Genomic DNA, 24,055 nt, shown 5'->3' with positions numbered 1-24,055 from the left:
CGACAGCGTCACAAAAACTGCAGGTAAAGATGCTGCTGCAAAGTAGTAGGAGAAGCTAAATTATGCACATTTTGTTCAAGATGGTCTTAAAGGGATAGTTCAACATTTTGGCAAATTGGCCCATTGGCAAAATCCCTATAGTCATAGCAGTAGGTTTGTCACCTTTAATTGTTGGTGCAAGCTGTTTTTAGAATGGCGGAGCAGAGCCGTGAGCTGCTCAGAGCTACGCTACGGAGGCTCATGGGATTTCTTGGTTTCCCTCATCAAACTCATCAAATACACAATCCAACAACTCCAAAACGCTCTGGTGGACAAGTTGTGACCTGCACATTCACCACGCTATGAGATAATAACACGACGTTACCAGACAGAGTTGTTTTAGAGGTAAATGCAGAGACTGCTTGATGAAAAACTCTCCCCGACGGAAACATGCATCAGCGGTTTTGCATGAATTTACCTCTAAAAAGATTATGTCTCTTAAAGCTCCATTATTATCTATCTTATTAATAGCTTGCACCGACAATTAAAGGTAACAAACCTACTGCTATGACTATTGGGATTATGACAATGGGCCAATTTTCCAAAATGTTGAACTATCCCTTTAAATGACTCAACGCTAGAGCAGATACAAGGGTTTTGAGGTTATGAGGTAAAACCAAACTGACTGAAAATAATCAGGATTTACTATTTAGAATAAAAATGTACTTAAATAATCCAGATAATCTAGAAATAATCATGTTAAATGTTATTTCACCGATGGTCTGGTAGTTGAGCGCCACCAGCTGACAGCCGGCGTTCCAGAAGAGCTGAGGCATGTAGTTGGACGAGTCGACTCTGGTTCCCTTCGGGTAGATACGGCTGAGCTGGGATTTATTGTATCTGAGTGACGCTGAGTTAAGGACACAGTTAGACGACGTCATGACGAAGAAAAGTGTTTAAAATATCACAAACATCACATCATACATGTTAATGTGAGTCGTATTATCTCTCTGCTGCTGCTGCTGCTGCTTCTCTGTGGAGGCACATTAATATTAAAAGTTGCTTAGTGACTGAGATTTTCTGAAGAAAAAAGAAACATCAAAAGAAGAAGAAGATGAAGAACTGGAAGAAGAGGCTGTTGCCATGGTGGGGTAGCTGTGGCAACCGTTGCCAAGGATACTCCACAAACTCCACTGGCGACTTTGTGAGTTGCTCCAGCGCTTTGGTCTCCACGAAAGACGACATGTTGTAACAGCGGGCCGCCTCTAAACACACACACACACACACGCACGCACACAATAACTTCTCTAGATAACAGTTCCATAAACTTTGCACAACTTGTGTTTAATTTATCTTATTTTATTTTCAGTTGTACAAGCAGCTTTAAACTTTGTTAAGAAACGTGCTTTAAATAAAGTTTATCAGTATTATTATCATCCTTAAAGGTCAAAATGACTCATCACAACATTGGTTTTTCTATTTTCTACTCATTATCTTCAACTCTGCTCCGGAGAACAAACAAAACAAAAACTCATCAACAGATAAAAGCAGAAACATTAAATCACTGTGAGAACGACTCAAACTGTTTTCTGAGGTGAATAAATCTTCATTATTGGTGATTTACAGCTTTTATTTATTAAAAAAACAGAATAAAATCAAAGTCAACTAGTTTTTTTTTTTAATTTATGTGATATAAGCTCCTGTTACACTGCACAGACGTCTGAATTAATGGAAATGAATTGTTTTCTTATTCTGAATTTGTGCTGCATTCAAAGAAAATCTTAAAAATGATTAATTTAGAGTTGGAAAAAAAGAAAAAAGTCTCAATAGTCAGTATGACTGTGCCTTTTCTTACTCTTTGATGCTTCGAAGGAGTTGAACTTGGTCGGTTGGACGTAGTTGACCAGAGTGGACATTTCCTCTGTGGCCACGGCCTCGCGCTCAGCCGAGCCCTGAAACACACACACACACACACACACACACACACACACACACACACACACACACACACACACACACACACACACACACACACTTAGACTCAGACTCAGAGTCAAGGATTCAACGCTGTCATGGATGAATCATGCGCTGAGGCGACAGATTCAACAACACACACTTTAGATACAGTCTAGTAAAGGAATAGTTCACCAGAAAGTGAAATTCGGTCATTATAGACAACACCCTCATGCTGATGAATACTCCAGAGTAGTTTTTTATTCCTCAAAGTGCATCTGGAGACCCGGGAGGCCGGTTCGTAGTCCAATGAAAACTTTATATGAGAGTCAATAGGGCCCGACACAAAAACGTCCATAAAACTACACAAAAACCATTTAATATTCCTCCACACTGCTCGTCCACTGCAATCCAAGTGTCCTGAAGGGAGATAGTCCAGAGTTTGCTCGAAACAACGTAATTTAATTGAGGCAAGTCCGGTCACGTCCCCAGGCAAATTAAATACAGGACTGACTGTTTAGGCTGTAAAAATGTCCTAAATGAGGTCGTTTCCAGTAAACTCTGGACTATCTCCCTTCAGGACACTTGGATTGCAGTGGACGAGCAGTGTGGAGGAATATTAAATGGTTTTTGTGTAGTTTTATGGACGTTTTTTTTTTTTTAAGTATATTTTTTTGGCTTTTTCGCCTTTTATGTGATAGTACATAGTGAGATAGACAGGAAAGGGGGAGGCAGAGAGAGGGGGAATGACATGCAGGAAAGGTCCGCCCGGCGCGGGATTCGAACTGGGGACGCCTGCGTTGAGGACTGTAGCCTCTACATGGGGCGGCCGCTCTAACCACTGCGCCTCGCACCGCCCCTTATGGACATTTTTGTGTCGGGCCCTATTGACTCTCATATAAAGTTTTCGTTGGCCTCCCGGGTCTCCAGATGCACTTTGAGGAATAAAAAACTACTCTGGAGTATTCATCAGCACAAGGATGAATTTAATTGTTTTGTGAACTATTCCTTTAAGGCGACAACAGCAACAGCAGCAACTGACACACAGAGTCATAATAAGAACACAACAACAACAATAACAGGAGTAAACAGCCCAAAATTAAGTTTCTCTGTTGTTTGGGTCCAATTCTTCATGAATTGTGATTTTTTTTCTTCATTTTCTTATTTTCATCAACAGTTTGGATGTTTTCTTGTTTTACTAGGTTGAACATCTTCCTCCTCCTCCTCCTCCTCCTCCTCTTTGTGGAGATAAACTTAATAAAAACTAGTCAAACAGTGAGTGGATCGTAGCTCACAGGCCGACTGTGGACACACAGGAAAATAAAACAGGACGACAACAACGACAAGGAGGGAACTGAGCAGCTTCAGCGAAAACAAAGCGTCATGACGACAAAAAGCAGAGCAACAACAACAACAAGAGTCAATAACAACGTTACAGTGACAATGGCAAAAAGGATAAACAACAACACCACAATGGAATAAACAACGTTTTGGTCAACAGACGTGTAGGAATGTCGATGCGACAGCGGTGAGAGCGAGCGACGGCCCCTCGGCTCCGTGCGACGCCACCACTGACCTTTTTACCATCATCATCGTCATCATCATCATCTTCCTCACTCTCAGCCTCCATCTCTGTTAGAAATTAAAGTTACACACACAAGTCTTCATCCTCATCAGCTCTTCATCCCTCCTCCTCCTCCTCCTTCTTCTTTTTGAAATATGAAAACAATCTGGGTTTTTTTTTTTAATTTAAAGGAGAATTCCGGTCAGTTTTGACCCCTAAATCGTTGTCCTGATGGTCACCCAGTGTTGGGGGAGCAAAAAAATTACCAGAATTCTCCTTTAAATCAGTAAGAAGGAAAACTTGTGGAGATGTGGAGACATTCATCACAAATGAACCAATAATCAATGTTCATTCATAAAAAACTCAAATGTGTGCAGTGATTCACAGGGTCACAGTCAGTGTGTGTGTGTGTGTGTGTGTGTGTGTGTGTGTGTCGGGACACAGCAGGTGTGTCAGCGGGGATCCTGAACGTCCCCCTGCTCTGCTGCTGTTTTAATTGCTGCAGCTCGGAGCCGACGACCTCTTCAGGGAGGTCGCGCTCCTTAGTGACACGTCCCCAACGACGAGGACGGAGACGAGGAGGAGGAGGAGGAGGCGTCACTACGGCCGAGTCAGGATGGAAATTAACACCGAGTCATGAGGGGCGTCCGATCCTCTAATGAGTCTAATGAGTCCTGTATTCAGAGTGTAGCTCCACTTTTAAAGGTGACGTGTTGTTATCTCCTAAAATGTGGCTGAAGGGGTTCAAACGTCTGAACGGTAGTTAACACAACAGTACTAATGCTTTAATCCTCTACTACCATATGAAACAGAAAAAAAAAGTTCTTAGGTTGTTTTTGTTTGTTTTTATAGATTTATTTTTGGTTAAGGGGTTGTATGTCACACAAATCGTATTCTTTATCAATGTAATTGTATTCACATTGTGCTATGTACAAAAAAAAACTCTGTAGATGAAAAATCCTTAAGTGTTGTATTGATATTTTATCAATAGCTGGTGAAGTGACAGTTGTTTCGTTTTCGTGGACCTGAGCCTCTGACTGATGGTGACTCCTGTGTTCATCTGATGCTTCCTGAAGCAACCTTTAACTTTTATTTTTTACTGTCAAAAATTATACTGTTAATTATTTTTATACTGTTAAAAATTGTTATCTTTGCTTTTCTACTTCTACTTCTGCTGCTGTAAATTTCAATAATCAATAAAAAGTCTTATCTCATCTTATCATTTCTAACAGAGGCAGATATTGATTCTTTACTATGATGCAGAATCTTGCAGGTCCAACTGTTGTGACTCTGAATGTATAAAATAAACTGTATTATGAGAGTTTTTCTAAAACAAATTACAAATTAATTCTTCACTATTATGGTTTAGAACTGGTATCTATGAAAAAAAGGAACAAAATCAAGGTCAGCTCTCTTTGTTTTTTTTGCATTTATGCATTTATATTATAAACTTGCATTATACTGTGCAGAAGTCTATATTGATGGACATGAAGAGTTTATGCTGATTCTGAATTAGTGCTGCACGTAATGAAATCTTAAAAATTGTGAATTGTGAAATACAAATGCAGGTCCAGCTGTTCTGTTTTGGGTCCGTCCGACATGGAGCTGATTTGCAGGCGACGCATGAGAAAACAAAAACACTGAAGCTCCTGGTTTATCGTCTGTGTTTTTTTGTGTCACAGCTGAAACGTGATTCATGTGGATTTCTGGGTAAGAAAAAAAAAAGAAAAGAAGAGCGAAAAACCTGCTTTTGTCTTTGTGTCTTACCTCCTGTGTTGTTGCTAGGAGACAATGGCTCGTTGCTCTGATTGGCAGGTTGGTCCGTCAGTCTCTTGGTGTCGGTGTTGTTGGGGGGTTTGTGGGATTTCTTGTTCTTGATGAGGATTTTACCCATGAGCTCCTGAGGACTGGGCAGAGGGACGCCCGACTCCAGCTACACACACACACACACACACACACAATATACATTAACATCTAAACTATAGTGTAACATAAGATATATTGTGTGTGTGTGTGTGTGTGTGTGTGTGATCTTACAGGGTATTTGTCCAGAGGGTCGATCAACAACGCATCTCCAAAAATGGATCGACAGTATTCGGCCATTTTCGCCTGCTGCTTCAAACTGACAGGTGGATGAACATGTAATTATTGTAATTTATTAAACATCTCACTCTGTGGTAATAATAACAATAATGAAATAACAATAAATGATAATAAAAAAAAGCTCAATCAACATTGACTCACGAGTCCACGTGGTTTTCGAAGGACAGGATGACGGGGAACGGTGACGTCTTGAACGCACACTCTGCGATGGCTTCGATCACTTCCTGTCAAACAAGAGACGAAACGACGACAAGACTGAAAACTGGAGAATGAAACGAACCTGTCGCTGTTTTACAGGTGGGATAATTAACTGGAGTAAATAATAATTATAATCATTGTAACGCTGATTTATATAGCGCCTTTCAAGATACCCATAAGTACATCATTATAATAATATTCTTTATTTATAAAGCACTATTCTCAATGAAAAACAAAGTGCTTCAGAAAAAGATAAAACAACAAAACAGTATAATTAATATTGAGAAGTTCTTTTTTTTTTTGAGACATTTACACAACTTAACTCAAATATTTTTTGACTCATTCCTGTGAAACAGAGCTCTGAGTCAGAGGAATGAATTGTCTCTTATTTCGAAAAATTCAATAGAAGATATATCGTGTTCGTCACAGTGGTAAAACCAATCGCAACTTTTCTTCTCTACCTCACATTGTGATTCCTGCTTTTTTTTTAGTTAAATTGAATAAAGATCTGAGGTTAAAGGATCATAGGGCAGGATTTGGGCAGGATTTGTGAGAAAATACCCATGCGTTTTACGTTTTTTAAATAATAATGGGTGAGGAAGCGTTCAAAACCAAAAAGAACGAGCCCACCCGCGTATCTCTCCGTTGCTCTGACCGGGGTCTGTGCTGCAAAATGCGCTGCAATTCAGGGGGTGAATTTCGCGCCCTGGCCGGCGGACCTGACGTCAGCGCGTCCACGACTGCCTTCGAATGGATCAATGGAACGGAGACATGAAGAGGGCAACCGCGGCAGAGCGACTGATATAGTAACAGAGTGGTGACACTCCCCGTTATATCAATCGCTCTGAACCACGGTGGATCCAAATTACTGTTACTGCCAGCAAACGACCCAGCACAACTGAAAGCCCTGTTAACCCCCCCCCCCCCCCCCCCCACTCTCTCTCCCCCTCCCTTCACACACGCACACAGCAGCAGGCAGGTCACTAACTTACACACCCTCTCCCTCATCACACTACTGTCTTATTATTAGCCGTTAGCCGCAGCTAGCGGTTAAAAGACGACGTTATAACTTTAATAACGTTATCAGGCAGGTGGACAAACGTCCTCTTTTGCCCGGACACGTCCACTTTTCACGTCCTGGCCGGCGTGTCCGCGACGCGTCCGTTTTTATTTTATTTTTATGAAATCATGAATATGTCCGGTGTTGATTGGTTTGCATGGGATCGCGGACCCTGACAGATGCGGTCCGACACCCGGACCCGGCGCGTTAATTCTCAGTACCGGCCTGTAGGAGCCCATACAGATCCATGCAGAGGAGCTCAGAGGAACAGACAAGCAGCCCCCTGCTGCAGCACAGTGAAGAGGTGTGTGTGTGTGTGTGTGTGTCTGTCTGTCTGTCAGAGAGAGAGAGAGAGAGAGAGAGAGAGAACCTACAGTAAAATAACCCCCCCCCCCCTCCCCCCCCAGATAGGAAAGACTGTAAAGAGTAAAGTAAACAGTGAAAAGTCTGTGCGCGCTCCCGTGCCGGTGGCTTCGCTGGTTGCTGTAGTTACGCGCAGCGGCCGTCACGTCACTGGCCGTTCTCATTAATCCTGCCCTATGATCCTTTAATGTTTGAAGGTTTAGAAATAAAGAAATGTTCCTTTTGTTTTAAATGTTTGCCAAACTTTATTGCTACTGTCCAACCTGAGAAAGCCCGACGAGGTGATTCTTAGATTGTACCGGCTGCTGTTTCTGTGCTGTGTGGAAGATTTGTAACATTTTCCACCACAAGCTTTTTATTCTACACGTTCTTCAAATCAGTCTCACGTCTCAACTATAGAATGTTTCCTGAATGAAGCAGCAGTAGATCAGGAAAGTTTCTAATGCAAGCACTAGAGCATCAGCTGGTATCATAAAAAACAATACAATATTTTATTCCATTGTTGTTTTTTTTAAAGGTTGCCTTGTATAAACTGGCAAAGGGACAATCGATGAAAACCAACTTTTTAAGCTAATTTGAGTGCATTTACATGTGTGTTTTTTATACAATGTTTATTAATGTGCATTGTGCCTTTCAAATAAACCAAACTGAAACTGAAATGTCACCATATTTGTCTCACTAGACCTTTGACAACGGCTTCATGAAGGAAGAGAGGAGTGATGTCATGTCGGGATTCATAAACAGGACGTGGGATTTTATAAACAACTTAAAAACATCTGGAAATCAGAGAACAACATCTGATCTAAAACAATGACAAACACAATGAGACTAAGTTCAGATTTACGACACATTTATGATGACTCACCTTGAAGGGGATCTCTGAGGTCATGGTGAAGCCGTGCGTGATGACCGGCTCCTCCTCGGCCGTTCTTCCCTTCCACACGTCCAGCTCCACGCAGCGACACCCGGCCAGGAGAACCTGCCGGTACATCTCCACCGAGGAGCTTCCTGCCAGCTGACCGGCTGAGACACACACACACACACACACACACACACACACACACACACACACACACACACACACACACACACACCACCACCACAACACACAACACCGTTAACACACAACACACATCCTGAAGACTCTGGGAAAATACAATATTTCTCAGTGTGTGTAAGTGCAGGGCCGGCCCAAGTCTCTATGGGGCCCTAAGCACAATTTTATATTGGGCCCCCCCTATTACTGCCAAGTTTAGTTTTTTTATTCTTCTTTGCTCTTGCTTTTAATGTTTAATTTTTTTTTTTTTTTTTTTTAAATTGTTTTTATGCAGTTTTATGCTGTTCTTTTTAGATGTTTTGTCTTTATGTCAAGCACATTGAGTTGCCTTGGTATGAAATGCGCTATATAAATAAAGATGCCTTGCCTTGCCTTGATCTGTCATTATCAATCACCATCCTAGCCTGACATGTTTTTACCCATCTATGGTTTTTAATCCCAAATGGTCGCAAATTCAGCTAAATGTGCAGCTTGGGGTTGATTTAGACTTAATTTTCAAAGTGATATAGTACTGAGTGGGATACTGAATGTCATAGGGGCCAACTAAAAGTAACAAACTGTTAACATATCATCTGTTTTTTATTTATTTTTGGTTTGAAATAAACTGCAACAACAATGTGAAGTCAAACAACAACATTAAAGATTTTTGCAATTACGCAGAAAGGGGTCGGCAGAAGTTACGCATTAAAAAGTTAATTGCTTTTTGGGCCCCCTAGTGGTCGCGAGCAATATCGCTCTGTCCAGCGATGTCGCTCAACCCTGAAAAACTTGCTCGCTCTGTCTCTATCTGGACGACATTTTGCGGCCGTGTCCCGCCCCTAAATGGTTCTTATTGGTTGAAAAGTACAGGCTGCTTCCTGTTGACAAGCTAGTTAGCAGAGAGAGGAGAATATGAGAGGAATAAAAAATAAAACAAATACTCCAAGATGTTTCTATAAATGTTTCATCGAATCCATCCTCACATTCAACATCACAGCCTGGTTTGGTTCACTCAGCATCACCCACCGAAACAGTCTAAACAAAATAGTCAAACTCAGCAATAAAATCATAGGTCAGGAACAAGAGCCACTCATCAACATCTACAATACTCAGGTCAAGAAAAAAGGCACACAGATTGCCACAGACACAACACACACACTACACAGCAACTACAGCCTACTACCATCAGCACGCAGATACAGGTCACTCCCACTCCGGACAAAGAGAGCATCATCCAGTTTCATTCCCACCTCAATCCGACTTCTAAACACTTAACTCCCACCATAACTTTTTCCTTTTTTAATTAACCTGTTTTTAACTAATTTTTATCCTTGTATGTGTCCTTTGTTTTTAACCTTTGCTGCGAGTACTTGCACTTATGTGTGGTTGTAGGAATGTGTATTATTGTTGTGTTGGGTATGGCTGTGGTATGTATGTGTGGATCGTTGTTTTGCACCTGCACTTTTGATGTCTTTCCGCAACGAAGTTCCTAACGGAATAATGAAGTACTTTTGAGTTGAGTTGAAAAATGGCAACTAAATGCCAGGAATCTCAAAATAGCGCTGTCCCTCGATAATTTCATTGGTTTGGATTCTGAACCAATAGAATATACTTGCGACAAAATCGTCCCGCTGCATATCAGGACACCTTTGCGCGAGACTTTTGTTTCATTCGCTCGCTGTATGTGAGGTTGCGGTGTTGTTGGCCCGGCTCTGTGTTAAGTGTGTGCAGCTTTTTGTTCACAGCATTAAACTGTCATGTTGTGATTTCTCTGCTGCTGGTTTTCAGCTGTGAGGTGAATGAATAAACAGCGGAGCAGTGAAATCCAGACGGAGCTAATTCAGCCGCCGCCCCCTCACAGCTGGAAACTCCTCCAGGCTGATGTTGTTGATCAGCTTCCTGTTTCCACACAAAGTGCCTCAGCCTATAGCTCAGCAGGCATTAATCTGTTAATGCACAGTATATATAGTATATGTGTGTGTGTGTGTGTGTGTGTGTACCTGTCAGGTAGGTGTTGTGCGATGACTTGATGAAGTAGTGCGACAGCGGGAAGCTCATGTCTTCAGACTGGTCCAGTTTCTCTGGAGGAATGACTCCGTTCTCGTCGCTGGACAGGTAGCTGGAGAACGCCTGCACGGAGATCTGACCTGCAGAGGTCAAAGTGTCCGTCATCGTCAAGCTCATTTCAAACTCCGTCCGTCCGTCGCCCACGGTGGTGATGCACAAGCTCAAAATTCAATATAGAACAATAGAAGAAAACAGCAAAATACGGAATGAAATCAAATTAAACACAACAAAACATTATTAAAGTAAGAAAGACTTCCCCATAAAAACAGGTTAAAGGAACAAAAACACAGAGTTTGTCATAAAGTCTAAATCTACTTAATATAATGTGTTTTCTTTGTTTTAATATTTTATGAAGCTGTAAATCGTCTGGATGGTTTTTTAAACTATTAAAAAAACAAAACACAAAGATCCTTTCAGCCTTTTGGAGATTATTACATTTTGTCTTCTTAACACGAGCTCTTAGACGTGCAGATATAACTTCCTGTTTTTGCTCCTTAATATAAATATTATAGATCATTTTAAAACAACTGAACAAAACTGAGGAGGTTTATCTTCTTATCACTTGTTTACAATGAGGTGAAGGTTCATTTCAAACTCTTATAAAATATTGTGGATTATTTTCTATTATAAAAATATCTGAATTAACACTATAAAACTGTTCCTAAATTCGATTTGATGCAAATACAAGTCAGGTAAGACGTTTTCAGAATCAAGAAGAAACAGAAGCAAGTCTTTTTTTATGTAGGTCAGTGGTTTGCTTGGTTTTTTTTTTGTTATCACAGATGGAAAAAATAAAGATTCCTACAAAAGTTGTTGTTGGTGGAGGATTTGAAGCCGCTGCCAAGTTTTCTTCCTGCAGGATCCGACACGAATGTGAAGAGCCGAGCTTCTTATTTTAGCAGTTTACTCTCTGTGGGTGTGTGGGACGGTTACAGGAGGATTTGAGGACCGACATGTGCACGTACATGAGTGTGTGTGTGTCTCTGTGTGTGTGCACCTTGTTTGAGCAGCGCCTGGTCGTGCTGGTACCTCTCCATCGCGGTGTGTGTCTGCGCAGGACGGAGCGGCGGGTACAGGATCTCGTTGAGCCGCGGGTCTCTCTGCTTGTTGTTGATGAACTCCGTCATCTGGTCGACGCTCATGGCGCCGTCCTTCCCTCCTCTACAGAGCAGAGGTCAGAGGTCACACGGGTCAGATCCTCACTTTAGGGCGTTAAAGGGATAGTTCAACATTTTACCTATAGTCTTAGCAGTAGGTGCGTTACCTTTAATTGTCGGTGCAAGTTATTTTTAGAACGGCAGAGCAGAGCCGCGAGGTGCTCAGAGCTACGCTACGGAGGCTCATGGGATTTCTTGGTTTCCCTCATCAAACTCATCAAATACACAACCCAACAACTCCACAACGCTCTGGTGGACAAGTTGTGACCTGCACATTCACCACGCTATGAGATAATAACACAACGTTACCACACAGAGTTGTTTTAGAGGGAAATTCATGCAAAACCGCTGATGCACGTTGCCTTCAGGGACAGTTTTTCAGCAAACAGTCTCTGAATTTCCCTCTAAAACAACTCTGTCTGGTAACGTTGTGTTATTATCTCACAGCGTGGTGAATATGCAGGTCACAACTTGTCCACCAGAGCGTTTTGGAGTTGTTGGATTGTGTATTTGATGAGTTTGATGAGGGAAACCGAGAAATCCAATGAGCCTCCGTAGCGTAGCTCTGAGCAGCTCGCGGCTCTGCTCCGCCGTTCTAAAAATAGCTTGCACCGACAATTAAAGGTAACGAACCTACTGCTATGACTATAGGGAATATGGCAATGGGCTAATTTGCCAAAATGTTGAACTATCCCTTTAAAGTATCAACATCTTTTGCAGTGACATAATATGAGAATCACTTCAACTTCTGACAGTTTTATATTGAGTTCTCTTATATAGACTATAATATTGACTAGTCCTGTCAAGTTGAGAAGCATAAACCTGCTGTTAAATATAATATATATAATATATATAATATTAAGCATAAGAATATGAAAACAGGAGCTCTCTTTTGTGGTATATATTTGTCCTTATTGTCCGATTTTACAAACTCACCCACTGATTAATGAGTAATAACAACTATAATCATCACCTCCAGCCTGGCTTTGAATTTGCTGAACATAATAGATTGAAGACTTTTCTTAACACACTAACATCCTCTCTCTGATCCTCTTCTGTGCACAAGTGGGACACGAGATGAATCGTTATTTATCATTCTTCACATATCAAAGAAATTGGCCCCGAGCAAATACTGTAACAACACACTTCTAAAAAATAAATCTAATTTTGTGGAGCAACAGCAGCTTCTCCAGCATTAATAATAATAATAATATATAATAAACAGTCTCTGAGCTTATCGCAGCTCGTAGGTCCGGTTCAGGTTTTTCCACTCACTGCAGTTTGAAGATGTTGGGCAGCTCAGGACGAGGACACAGACTGTCCAGAAAGCTCCGGTAAACCTCCGGCGTGAAGTCCTCCAGTTTGATGCCGTCGCCCTGTTGAATATATAGAAAAGACATGGATATTAACTTAAAGACAACAGCATCCTGTTCGCCTGCAGCACCTTCCTCCTCCTCCTCCTCCTACTAGAAGTTTCAAAAATCTTTCTGAGGTTGCAGAAAAAAATTCAATTCAACATGAATCCGACTCTTTGCATCTCAGATTAAAAAAAAAAAAATGATGACCCACATCTGAGCTGGTTTTACTCGTGAATCAGTCTGGACAAAAAGGCAAAAGAGGTCAAAAAAAGAAGAAGAGGAGGAAGAAAAAAAGCAGGGATCAAACTGAAAAAGACTGCGTGTGTCTTACATGTGCTGTTGACTTTAGAGCTACTAGTGATAATTTACCCGTCCGTAGGGCAGCCGGCAGCTCTCCAGGGCGTTCTCCACTTTCTTGCGGTCGGATGAAAAGAGTCGGACGATGCTGCAACAGACAGACAATGACGACGACATCGCACCATTATCAGCTCATCCTTAACCACAACATGTCACCCACCCCGAACCTACAGTACACTTTAACTTCTTAAAATACAATACCTCCCTCCCCCGCTTTTAATTAAACACCACAGATTTAACTTCTTCCGTGACTCAACCCAAATGCGAAACCAGAACTTAAAGATTTGACTCTTCTCCTTTGAAGAAGAAAAGATATTTCTAGTTTAAAGAACCAAAAGCCATCTCAGAGTAGTTTACCCATCTCCTCCCTCAGCTTCATGTCGGTGTCAGCCAATCAGAAGAGAGGAGGATGTGAGGCCTCTCTTCTGATTGGCTGACTGTTTTCTGAGCTATCTAATAATTTTGTGTTTTTGAAACCTATTTCAAGGCTGCATCTCACTCTTTCATCTCTAATATGCTCTATGCCGAGGGTCACATGACCAAACCGGAAAACGGGTAACTCCACTTCCGCTTAGATTCTGACAAGCACAACGCGCGGTAAAAACAAATCAAACAGACCACAGCCAGCTACTTCTACGCGTTCTTTTGCTACAGGTAGTTATAACGTTATAGTCTCTTTTATGTTGTATGTAATGTATAATGTTTTTTATCGCTTTTATGTTTTATGTTTGAAAAATGTTGAGTAAAGACAGGGAAAAGAAGGTGAAGTGCTAGCAACCACAGCTTTTGCTGTGTTCCTGAATGACCTATGTGGACCAAAGAAAGAAGTGGATTCACAATATTAAAAGAAAAAACGTAATAATAAAAAAGAGCACCACCGTCTGCAGCCGGCACTTCCTTCAGACCGACGTCATACAAGGAGGTTACAAGTTGTATATTAAATGTTTTTTTCATGTTAACAATGGACATTGTTGAATAAACTTCATATTTCATTCCTAAATATAGAGAAGGCATTTTTTAGAGCTTTTAACCTTTTTACCATGTCCACAAGATGTTTTTTTACATTATGCTACATTACATATGAGGAAAATAAGCAGTGGAAGTCTTAAATGTTTATTTCCATGTTGGAATAGCAGTGAACCGATGACAGGCTCATAAAAACAGATTAACACAGCCAGTAATCAATCGTGAGAATTTGCAGGGAACAAGTAGTCTATAACCTGGCAGTAAGTTACAGACAGCGAGAGTTAGTATTAGCACAACTATTAACATTAAGCTTGTCCATTTTCGTGGTAGGAGCTTTAGATATAATTCAATGGACGTCGGACATGCTCAGATTGGGTAATTCCTGCAGGCATCGTGAATAAAAAAGTTGTTGTGCCATCCTGGGAAGAGCAACAACAAAATCGTGGAAAAATGAAGTGGGTTTGATTCGTTTTTACCGCGCGTTGTGCTTGTCAGAATCTAAGCGGAAGTGGAGTTACCCGTTTTCCGGTTTGGTCATGTGACCCTCGGCATAGAGTCTATTCAAATAATAAAGCAGATTCCAGGATAAAACACTCAGAGAAACAAAATCCTGCAAGTGGGCAGGGCTTGGTGACTGCTTTGTTGTGACATCACAAAGTTACAGGAAGTCCTGATCACTGGGTTTTATTCATTTTCTAAATAAAGGCTGTGTGCATCTCTCTGTGGCCTTGATCCTTTCACAGTATTTATAAAGAATCCAGACTTGATCAATAATCAAACAAGACATGTTAATAAGAAATGGGACCTTTAAATAATACGAGTGTGTTTCTTCAAACCCTCTCCTTTCCTTTGCCTTCCAAGATAAATGCAGTGACCTTAATTCTGCTCCTGGTTTGCCTGTAAAACACATCTCTCCATCTTAACTGTATTCTCCGTCTCATGCTCCGGCAGCGGTTGATTACCAGGTCAGAGCTGAATTAAGCACCTCCATGAATCCTGTCCCTGTTTTTGCTTTCCCAAGTGCACATGGAATTAAGTTTATTTTTGGAAGCGAGGGACAGGAAAGAGCAAAGTTTAAGTTTGTGCGAGTCTCTGCAGATTTCGCCAGGCTATTTTTTGACACATCACATCCTCAGCCGTCGACTCAGACACGTGCCTCAAAGTTAACTTTCAGACAGATTCATTGATTAAACACTAAAGGGACAGTAAATGATGACGATGATCGGTGACTCACTTCTTGACGGGGATTCTCCCCTCTGCGTTCGGCTGCAGGGTCAGCTTCACGTACCTGAAACACAGAGATACAAGAATTTAAGAAATTATCAATCAACGATCAGAACCTTCATTGATTTTCCCTTAAAAATCTACTGAACAAACTACAAGAAAACTTGGTGAAGGTCTGAGGAATCCTCAGCTGCAAAAACATTTCTGACCTGCTGTGAGGTAATATATAAAAAAAAAAGATTTAGTCGGAAATGATTCTGTCATTGTTATCGTGTCACAAACATCTGCATCATCTGGTCACAAAGCCTCAAAACAAAAGGAAACTAAATCATCAAAGCCTCAGATGTTCAATCCAAACAGAGCAGCCAAAGTTTCCTATGTTTTTCTGCTTTTTGAGTTAATTTTCAACCTTGAAAACATCATCACTGAAGTGAAGAGCTGCAAACAACTTTGTAACCTGCGATCTGAGACAAACTCACATCCGGATATAGTTGATATAATTTGTCTGAATATCGTCTCTTAATCCTAAACCATGATGCTCATTTGGATTTGGTCTTTTTTCCTGACACTAAGAAAGATAAAGAAACATATAAGTGCTAAATTTAGTGTTTTAATGACAATTAAATAATTATTAAAGACATATATTCACACAGGTGTCCACTTCTTCTGACTCTCTAAATCTAAATCTCAAATAATCTAGAGTTGTAGATTTGTCTTCATTTCACCTCATTTAAAGGGATAGTTCAACATTTTGGCAAATTGGCCCATTGCCATAATCCCTATAGTCATAGCAGTAGGTTCGTTACCTTTAATTGTCGGTGCAAGCTATTTTTAGAACAGTGGAGCAGAGCCGTGAGCTGCTCAGAGCTACGCTCCAGAGGCTCATGGGATTTCCTGGTTTCTCTCATCAAACTCATCAAATACACAATCCAACAACTCCAAAACGCTCTGGTGGACAAGTTGTGACCTGCACGTTCACCACACTATGAGATAATAACACAACGTTACCAGACAGAGTTGTTTTTAGAGGTAAATTCATGCAAAACCGCTGATGCGCGTTGCCTTCAGGGACAGTTTTTCAGCAAGCAGTCTCTGTATTTCCCTCTAAAACAACGCTTGCACTGACAATTAAAGGTAACGAACCTACTGCTATTACTATAGGGATTATGGCAATGGGCTAATTTGCCAAATTATTGAACTATACCTTTAAACTGTCGGCCACATTAGTTTTTAATTTTGTGATGTGTGTGTGTGTGTGTACTCACGCTTTGAGCAGAGTGCTGTCTCTGTTCAGATTGTGGCTCAGCAGGTTGGAAGACAGAGAAAACAGCTCCTCGCACCACACCTGGTGACATCATCATCGTCATCATCATCATCATCCTCATCTCCATCATCATCATCATCATCATCATCATCATCATCATCATCATCATCATCATCATCATCATCATCATCATCCTCATCCTCATCCTCATCATCCTCTTCAGTCCCTGAGTCTGGCCTCACTCACCTTGGCCTCGTCCTCCTGCGTGGCGATGAAGATGAGCAGGTTGACGTTGGCGAGGTCTGAGGCCGTAACCACGGTAACCATGCGGTTCTCCAGACGACCGACCAGGTTCCCCACGTCCAGCAGCTCCCGCAGCTTGGCCTCCTATTGGACGACACAGAGAGAGAGAGCGAGTGAGAGCTGTGGATGCTGCTGCAGGCTCACAGGTGAGCTGAGGTGAGGCGAGTGGAGGAGAGAGATGGAGGACGATGTGTCTCATGATACTGTTTATCTATCATCTGATGTTACATTAGAGGAAGATAAAAACATGTTTAAAAGAGAAACTGCTGATGATTCAAAGGAGAGAGAATCTGTTTTTTCCACATTCATAAAAACTATAAACTTTCATCCAGGCTGAGCTAAGAGACCGGTAGTTTTTGCAAAGACAGTTCAATAGTTTTGATTCATGTTGCATTTTCCTGTCCTTCCGGCTGAAACCATAATTTTAAAACTGGCCACAAGTTGCAGGATGGAAGCTGCTGATCTTTCTCACTGCAAAATATACATTTAGGCATGAATGTGCAGAAAAAAATAAAAAAATCCAGAGCTCATGTGACTTTATGTATCTGCTGCATTGTGGCATCATTTTCATCGTTTTGCAATCATTACATTGTACTTCGATTGTTTTTGCTTTGTTCTGTTTTATTTGGTTGCTACAATCTTTGTTGTTTTTATCGTACCTTGTTATTTAATTTATTGTCTTGTAAAGCACTTTGTAACATTGTTTTGATAAGTGCTTTATAAATAAAATTATTATGATTAGTATCTAAACTCACACTGCCTCTCACATTGTAAATGCTCCAATTTGACATCATCACGTTAATATGAATGTGAGTCTGTATCACTTTTATTAGTCGACCTAATTCCAACAAATGTGATTCTTTCTGTCACTGGAATTAAAACTGATCCCTCCAATAATATTCATACAGTCTGATCATCTTTTTTTATTTTACTTTATAAGTTTAATTCCCTCCTCACATACAGTAATAGTATAAACTTAACTTTCTGCCTGACGAAACAGATGCACAGGTAAACGAGGAGATTATTGGAGAGCTGTGAAGCAGCAGCTCTGGTGATGCTGATTTAAACTCATCAGGTAGCAGAGTGATGTTAATAATAAGGATAAGATTTAAAATGCACATCAAAATCTTTTGTTTTTATAGTGGTTTTTAAACAGCGTACACAAAGTGGTAGAAAGACAGGACACAACAACTCATAGTGGAAGAATAAAAACACAGAGGCTGGCAGGGATGGTTCAAGCACAGAGTAAACAATAGGTCAGTGAAAGGTCAGTGCGATGCAGTGGGTGAGGGGAGGAGGAGGAGGAGGAGGAGGAGGACGAAGGTGATGTAGGAAGGAGATCACATGGACCTAACAACACAAAGGTGAAGCTGAGGTGACGATACCTTCGGTGTCTTGGTGCTTCTCCCCGTTCTGACATCTTTCACCAGGGTCAGATCCAACAGCTCTGTGTCCTAATGGAAACATACAATCAACACACACACACACAGACACACACACAGAGTCAGCTGTCATCTGGCAGGTAAGTGCTTCATCCTGTTTCCTGCTAAGGATTTAAGGCCACCCCAGAGAGACGGAGAAAGTGAGCGTGTGGGTTTGTGACAATCAATGATTACATGCTGTCTATAAGCCTCAGTGTGCCGCTCCTATTCAAAGTTGTTCCTGTAGCCTCTCGTCATATTGCACAAGCAGTTACAGAGCTCACATCATCCAGCACATATTTAATGCATATGCTGCTCCTTTGTTTGACAGCATTTAAATGCATATGTCATGTTCAAGGTCAGGAAGAGTACTGCACATAGCTATGTACAGCATACTGTATAGTGTTATTTGTGAAAAAGGAATTTACATGGTGCACACATTGAAAAGCGGCATCAGCTCTGATGTGTGAAATATGGTACTGTAACTCTTAACAGTTCATCCAATTAAATCATATTTGATTACCTGTAATACACAAACTTGATATAATTTCTTCGTTCCAACATTGGAGCAGCCTCTTTCCACAGGATATCATCTTTCTGATGGTGTGTTTTATGTTTTGAAATGATCAATAAGAAACAACATGGAGAGTTGTTGCAGTTTTAAGTTTTTTTGGGATCTGGGATCACAGAATAACTTTTGATTTACTTTGTCAAAATAAGGACACTATGAATTTCTTGCAGTTTTAAATTTCTCAAGTGTATGTCAGTTTAAAAGAAAAGAAAAGAAAATAAGTAAATTGCATGAAAACACTAATTTCAGGTTAGCATGAGAAACACCACACATTTGGCTAACTATATAATAACATATGTAAGATACTGACTTGGTTAGTTGTTTTTTTTGCATCAAGATTAAATGTATTTTTGACATGGCAGCTGATACACACAAATTAAGAAATCTGCTCAACTTGGTGTTGGAGTTAGTATAACATGCGTAGCTCTGTTTTACTACTGACAGGTAGCACTAGCATAACTATAAGCACTTAGCAGCTGTATCAGGTGTTGCCAACAAAACAAAAACAAACTGTTGCAATGGACTGTACTGACTATGGCTCTTGTAGCCTAGTTAGTAGAAACAGTTGACACCAACGTCTTTTAAAATTTAGATTTTGCTAAAGTTGGTGCGTTAAGTAGGGCGCATGACGTCTGTCCGACTACCCATTTCTCCGACAAAGTAGCCCTAACCCTTAACCTTACCCTAAACCTAACCTTAACACTCACTGTCGAATGGGTATTCGGAGAAATGAGCCGTCGGACTTTTGGGCAGTCGGACTGATGTAAGCTCCCCCATTAAGTAAAGAGGACTTTATAGATTAATAAAACCTATTTTGTTTAGTATGTAACTAAATGTGTTGTTCATCTGATAAGTAAACTTTAGATTCAAGATGGTTCATGCACATGTATGTGTATGGTGTGTACAGTAGTCAACCTTGTTTTGTTCGTTCCAGTAGAGGTAAAATCCATGTGGATCCACGTAGAGAGTCACTGGAGTAACGGTGGAAAGATCCTGAAGAGAAACAGAAGAAAAACCGGTGACTAGTCAGAAAAAGTATATACCGGTAATCAGAAAACAATTTCCTCCATAAAAATGAAAATTCTCCTCCCACAATGCAACAGGTCAATGCTAACCAATGGCATAACTGATGCTTTTTCCATTGTGAGGCAGCAGGTATAAATAGTAAAGACACTAGTATATCATAATTGGTTTAACTTGATATGACAACCATCAGCAGCACACGTCAAAGCTTCAGCTGTTTTAGCTCTGGTTTTGATCTCCTGAGGGAAATCTGTCTAAATCCTGCACAGTGTTCACCAGCTGCTCTCTATCTGAATGCTGTTTGTTTGTTTGCTGCTGTGCTTGATGGTGGATGGTTGGTGGTTTTGTTGAGCTGTTTCTAGAAAATAAAGCATGAGAGTGAACCAGAGCAGTAACGTCGGAGGACAGACGACTAAATAATGAGCTGAAACTGTAAAGCTGTGTTAAGCCGATGGGAGCTGCCGATTCAGGTAATAACTCTCTGTAGGTTCATCATCACTACGAGTGACACAGTTTTGATACTTTCTCATGATTAAATTTGCTTTAAGTAGCTGTGTGTGTGTGTATATATAGTATATATATTTATATAAAAAAAACACACTTTTATTATATTTCAGTTGTTGTCAGTGTCCAGAATCAGCAAACGCCTCTGTATGGGCTCATTAAAACAGGGAAACACAATGGACGCAGTATAACTCCTCCACGCTTCAGATTAATGTTCTGTGAAGTTGTCACAACATCCAACTATTGTCCCTGTTGCCGTAGCAACCCACCACGACAGTTTCTAATTGGCTCCAGGTGGAACCGAACAGTGCAGCTGTTTGCAAAGTCTCTGCTCGTCGTATGAAATGTGATGTGTGATTCAGAGGACGAGTTCATGTGACCGACGAGCAGCTGAAGACTGCTGCTTAAAAAACAAACCATAAAAACCAATGTACTAGATATGTATGTCATGTATGCTCTTTGTTGACATGTGTAATCCTACTGGCTATGAGGTGCACACAGCAGATATATTATATTATAAAACATTAAATAAACTCGAATTGAAACATTTGATTCTTCAAATGAAATTATAAAATCTTGAATCTTTTGCATCTTGAGTTGCAGAGTGATGTTTCCCTAAACTAAAGACAAAAGCACAGTTGTGTTGTTAAACAAGCTTTGTTCAACTGTAAAATGTTACATATCTTAAGTCAAAGTTGTGTTATGTGATAGAAAAACCTCGTATTCAGCATCTTAAACTGTCTAGAGTCAGAGAAAGTGCAGATAGAGAATAAAGCGGGACCCAAGATGGAGCCCTGAGGAACACCACAGCTGATGAATCTATGAATGTCAACATGTTAAAACTACAACAAAGAAGTTGAAATGTCAAGTTGTTTCACCTCAGTTTATACATCCAGTGAAAAGATCGTTATTGAACTAGGTAAGATAAAGATCTTACACATGCAATTTGATTAGCACAAGTATTTCCTTCTGAGGAAGTTACAAACGCTGTATCATTTGACCATTTGCATTTCTGTTTCTTTTCTCTCTATTAGCACCGATAATGAAACCGTGATAATAGAGTAGCTAATAATAAATATATTAACAAATACAGATCATACATACACACTCATACATAAAGTAGTAATAAAACTGTGAATGACACATTAAGTCAAGTGACAATAATCAGTGAAAGATTATGATAATTGATTCATAATTAGTCACTTCCTGATTGTGAACAATAAAGAGAAGATTGTCATAACAATTAAAAAAGAAAAAAAAGAGAAAAGAATTGGTAGTCGAAGCCTCACAGTCCTGCTGTGATGTAGTAAATGTTAATTTGACACAGTGGGGGAATCTCATAAAACACGACTCTGAGACTAATTAGCTGAAGATAAATTAAAAGAGTTATTGTCCTGAGATTAGATATTGACACACAGCTGAGATCAGACCAGACCACATCCGTTACTTCAGTGGTGCAACTGTGAAACCTACAACACCTCAGAATATGTGGACCCAAGTCATTTTTTTGGGGGGGGCCCTTGGGGGTCTGGGGGCCGAGGGCCGTTGTGTTGCAGCCTTGAGTTTTTCCAATTAAGTTTAGGGTCATTTAGAAATTAGACACAGAAAGGTCAGAGACACATTTGGTGACCTGCTTTTTTCCTTTTTTTTTTTAACACTGGCAGCATCTCTTCTGTCCACCATCCCATAATATTCATACCTATATCTGTGCTTTACAAAGTTCTTTATACATTCCTTTGTTTGTTAAAGGTCATGGATTCGTTACGTTGGAGCAGCTGCTGATGTCGTCACGGTGACGCTGATGTTCAGAGGAATAAAAAAAAAAAGATTCAGAAAAATTCAGAAAAGCTCAGAAGAAGATGGTTAACCAGATCCCTGGTTGTCACTCGTTGGCATGGCAACCGATTCTATTTTTCATAAAGCTCAGCTCTACGTGTTATTCAAATAACGTCACATACACACGCACACACACACACTGAATGGATTCAACTGTATATCGGATTAATTAAGTATGATTCATTATATTATATATCTCAATACATTGATTCACACACACACACACACACAGCCAAACATCCATTTTTCCACACACACACACACACACACATATACACACACACATCAGATCTGTTTAGGTGGTGGTAACCATGCCAGTTACCATGGCAACCGGACAGCACGTTTCTCATTGTCAGAGCTCTGTACTTCGGCATACCAACACACACACACACACATACACATACACACACACACACACACATACTGAGCTCCGCAAATACCTACAATTATGTGCTTGACGGTGACACACTGGAGGAGTTGTGTGCATGTGTGCATCTTTTATAGCAACACGTTATTAAAGCACACACACACATATAAACACACACACACCACCACAGTAAATGCTGCATACTAATGTGGTTACATACCAACAGGTGGCAACAGAGGAACTGACCACAATGGGATCTCACATTTGCACACATTCGCACACACACACACACATAAACACACGCGTTGTCACTCTCCTGTGTGTGTGTGTGTGTGTGTGTTGCTGGCGTCTCATCCACAGGTTCTCGCTGCCAAAGCTCAATCAACAAATGAATAGTAAACACATCTGACAACATGGCACATCTCCTCCTCCTCCTCCTCTCCATCCTCCTCTTCTTTATCTCACTCCATTTCAATTCAACTGGATCGGATTCAACATGATGATCATCGTTTCCTTACATTGCTAGATTATATTTATGTATCTCTCTATATATTTAATATTATATTTATATGGAAACAAGGAGAAATACAAAATATAAAAGATGACATGTCAAACAAACAGGTGTTTTGGTTTTGGTGCTTGTGTTTCTTACCTCGTCCCATTTCATGAAGTTGCTTCCTTTCCTCAGCGTGTGAGAGACGGAGGGAGTCTGGAGTTTCAGAGCATGGACGCCAGGCTGAGCGCTCGCCATGGCTTCACACACATTAACACACACACACACACACTCTCTGTTACACACACACACACACACTCACACACTCAGGCTTCACACACTGCACTTGGATGCTGCATCTCTGTCATGTCCGAGTCCCAAACTCCACAGAAGTGAGGCGGAGATGCTCGGCTGCAGCAGCAACATCCTCCTCCTCCTCCTCTTCTTCCTCTTCCTCCTGTCTTCTGTCTTGTCTTCTCTCCCTCTCTGTCTGTTTCACTCTTTCTGATATCAGTCCTTCTTCCACTCTCTCCTCTCCTCTTCTCTCTCACTCTGCTACGTCTCCTTCCTCTCTCCTCTTTCTCTTCTTAACCCTCCCTCTTCTTCTTCTCCTCTTCCTCTTCCTCCCTCCTCCCTCTGCTCATCTCCCCCTCTCTTCTCTGTTGGTGCTGCATCTCACAGAGAGACAGACTAAAACAGATGCCTTCGTGGGAGACAGGATACGTGTGTGTGTGTGTGTGTGTGTGTGTGTTAAGTGTGTGTGTGTGTGCGTGCACTGCCTCCACAAATTGACTCATCGGCGACATGCGCACAATGGCAGCTTCCCACAGATGGGGGAGGGATAAGAGAGGGAGAGGGAGAGAGGGAGAGAGCGGGAGCGACGGGCAG

The 24,055-nt window shown here is 40.9% G+C and overlaps 1 protein-coding gene across 1 annotated transcript in view; it reads right to left on the bottom strand.

The window, feature by feature from the left end:
• plcb1 (phospholipase C beta 1) overlaps positions 1 to 23,425 on the bottom strand; it is a gene marked incomplete at both ends in the record, with an annotated part of 37,998 nt that extends 14,573 nt beyond the window's left edge. The window contains 18 exons of the mRNA XM_083988321.1: positions 755 to 879; positions 1,160 to 1,244; positions 1,835 to 1,931; positions 3,509 to 3,564; positions 5,264 to 5,429; positions 5,534 to 5,618; positions 5,741 to 5,823; positions 8,086 to 8,243; positions 10,257 to 10,403; positions 11,321 to 11,484; positions 12,756 to 12,856; positions 13,208 to 13,283; positions 15,396 to 15,449; positions 16,651 to 16,730; positions 16,896 to 17,036; positions 18,338 to 18,406; positions 19,860 to 19,937; positions 23,327 to 23,425. Of these exons, the coding sequence (XP_083844447.1) occupies positions 755 to 879; positions 1,160 to 1,244; positions 1,835 to 1,931; positions 3,509 to 3,564; positions 5,264 to 5,429; positions 5,534 to 5,618; positions 5,741 to 5,823; positions 8,086 to 8,243; positions 10,257 to 10,403; positions 11,321 to 11,484; positions 12,756 to 12,856; positions 13,208 to 13,283; positions 15,396 to 15,449; positions 16,651 to 16,730; positions 16,896 to 17,036; positions 18,338 to 18,406; positions 19,860 to 19,937; positions 23,327 to 23,425 (1,864 nt within the window). The remainder of the gene's footprint in view (positions 1 to 754; positions 880 to 1,159; positions 1,245 to 1,834; positions 1,932 to 3,508; positions 3,565 to 5,263; positions 5,430 to 5,533; positions 5,619 to 5,740; positions 5,824 to 8,085; positions 8,244 to 10,256; positions 10,404 to 11,320; positions 11,485 to 12,755; positions 12,857 to 13,207; positions 13,284 to 15,395; positions 15,450 to 16,650; positions 16,731 to 16,895; positions 17,037 to 18,337; positions 18,407 to 19,859; positions 19,938 to 23,326) is intronic.
• Between the last annotated feature and the right edge of the window lie 630 nt (positions 23,426 to 24,055).

Source organism: Trachurus trachurus, assembly GCF_905171665.1.
Source record: "Trachurus trachurus genome assembly, chromosome: 15".
Taxonomy (NCBI): Eukaryota; Metazoa; Chordata; class Actinopteri; order Carangiformes; family Carangidae; genus Trachurus; species Trachurus trachurus.
This window is presented reverse-complemented; position numbering and strand designations above follow the sequence as displayed.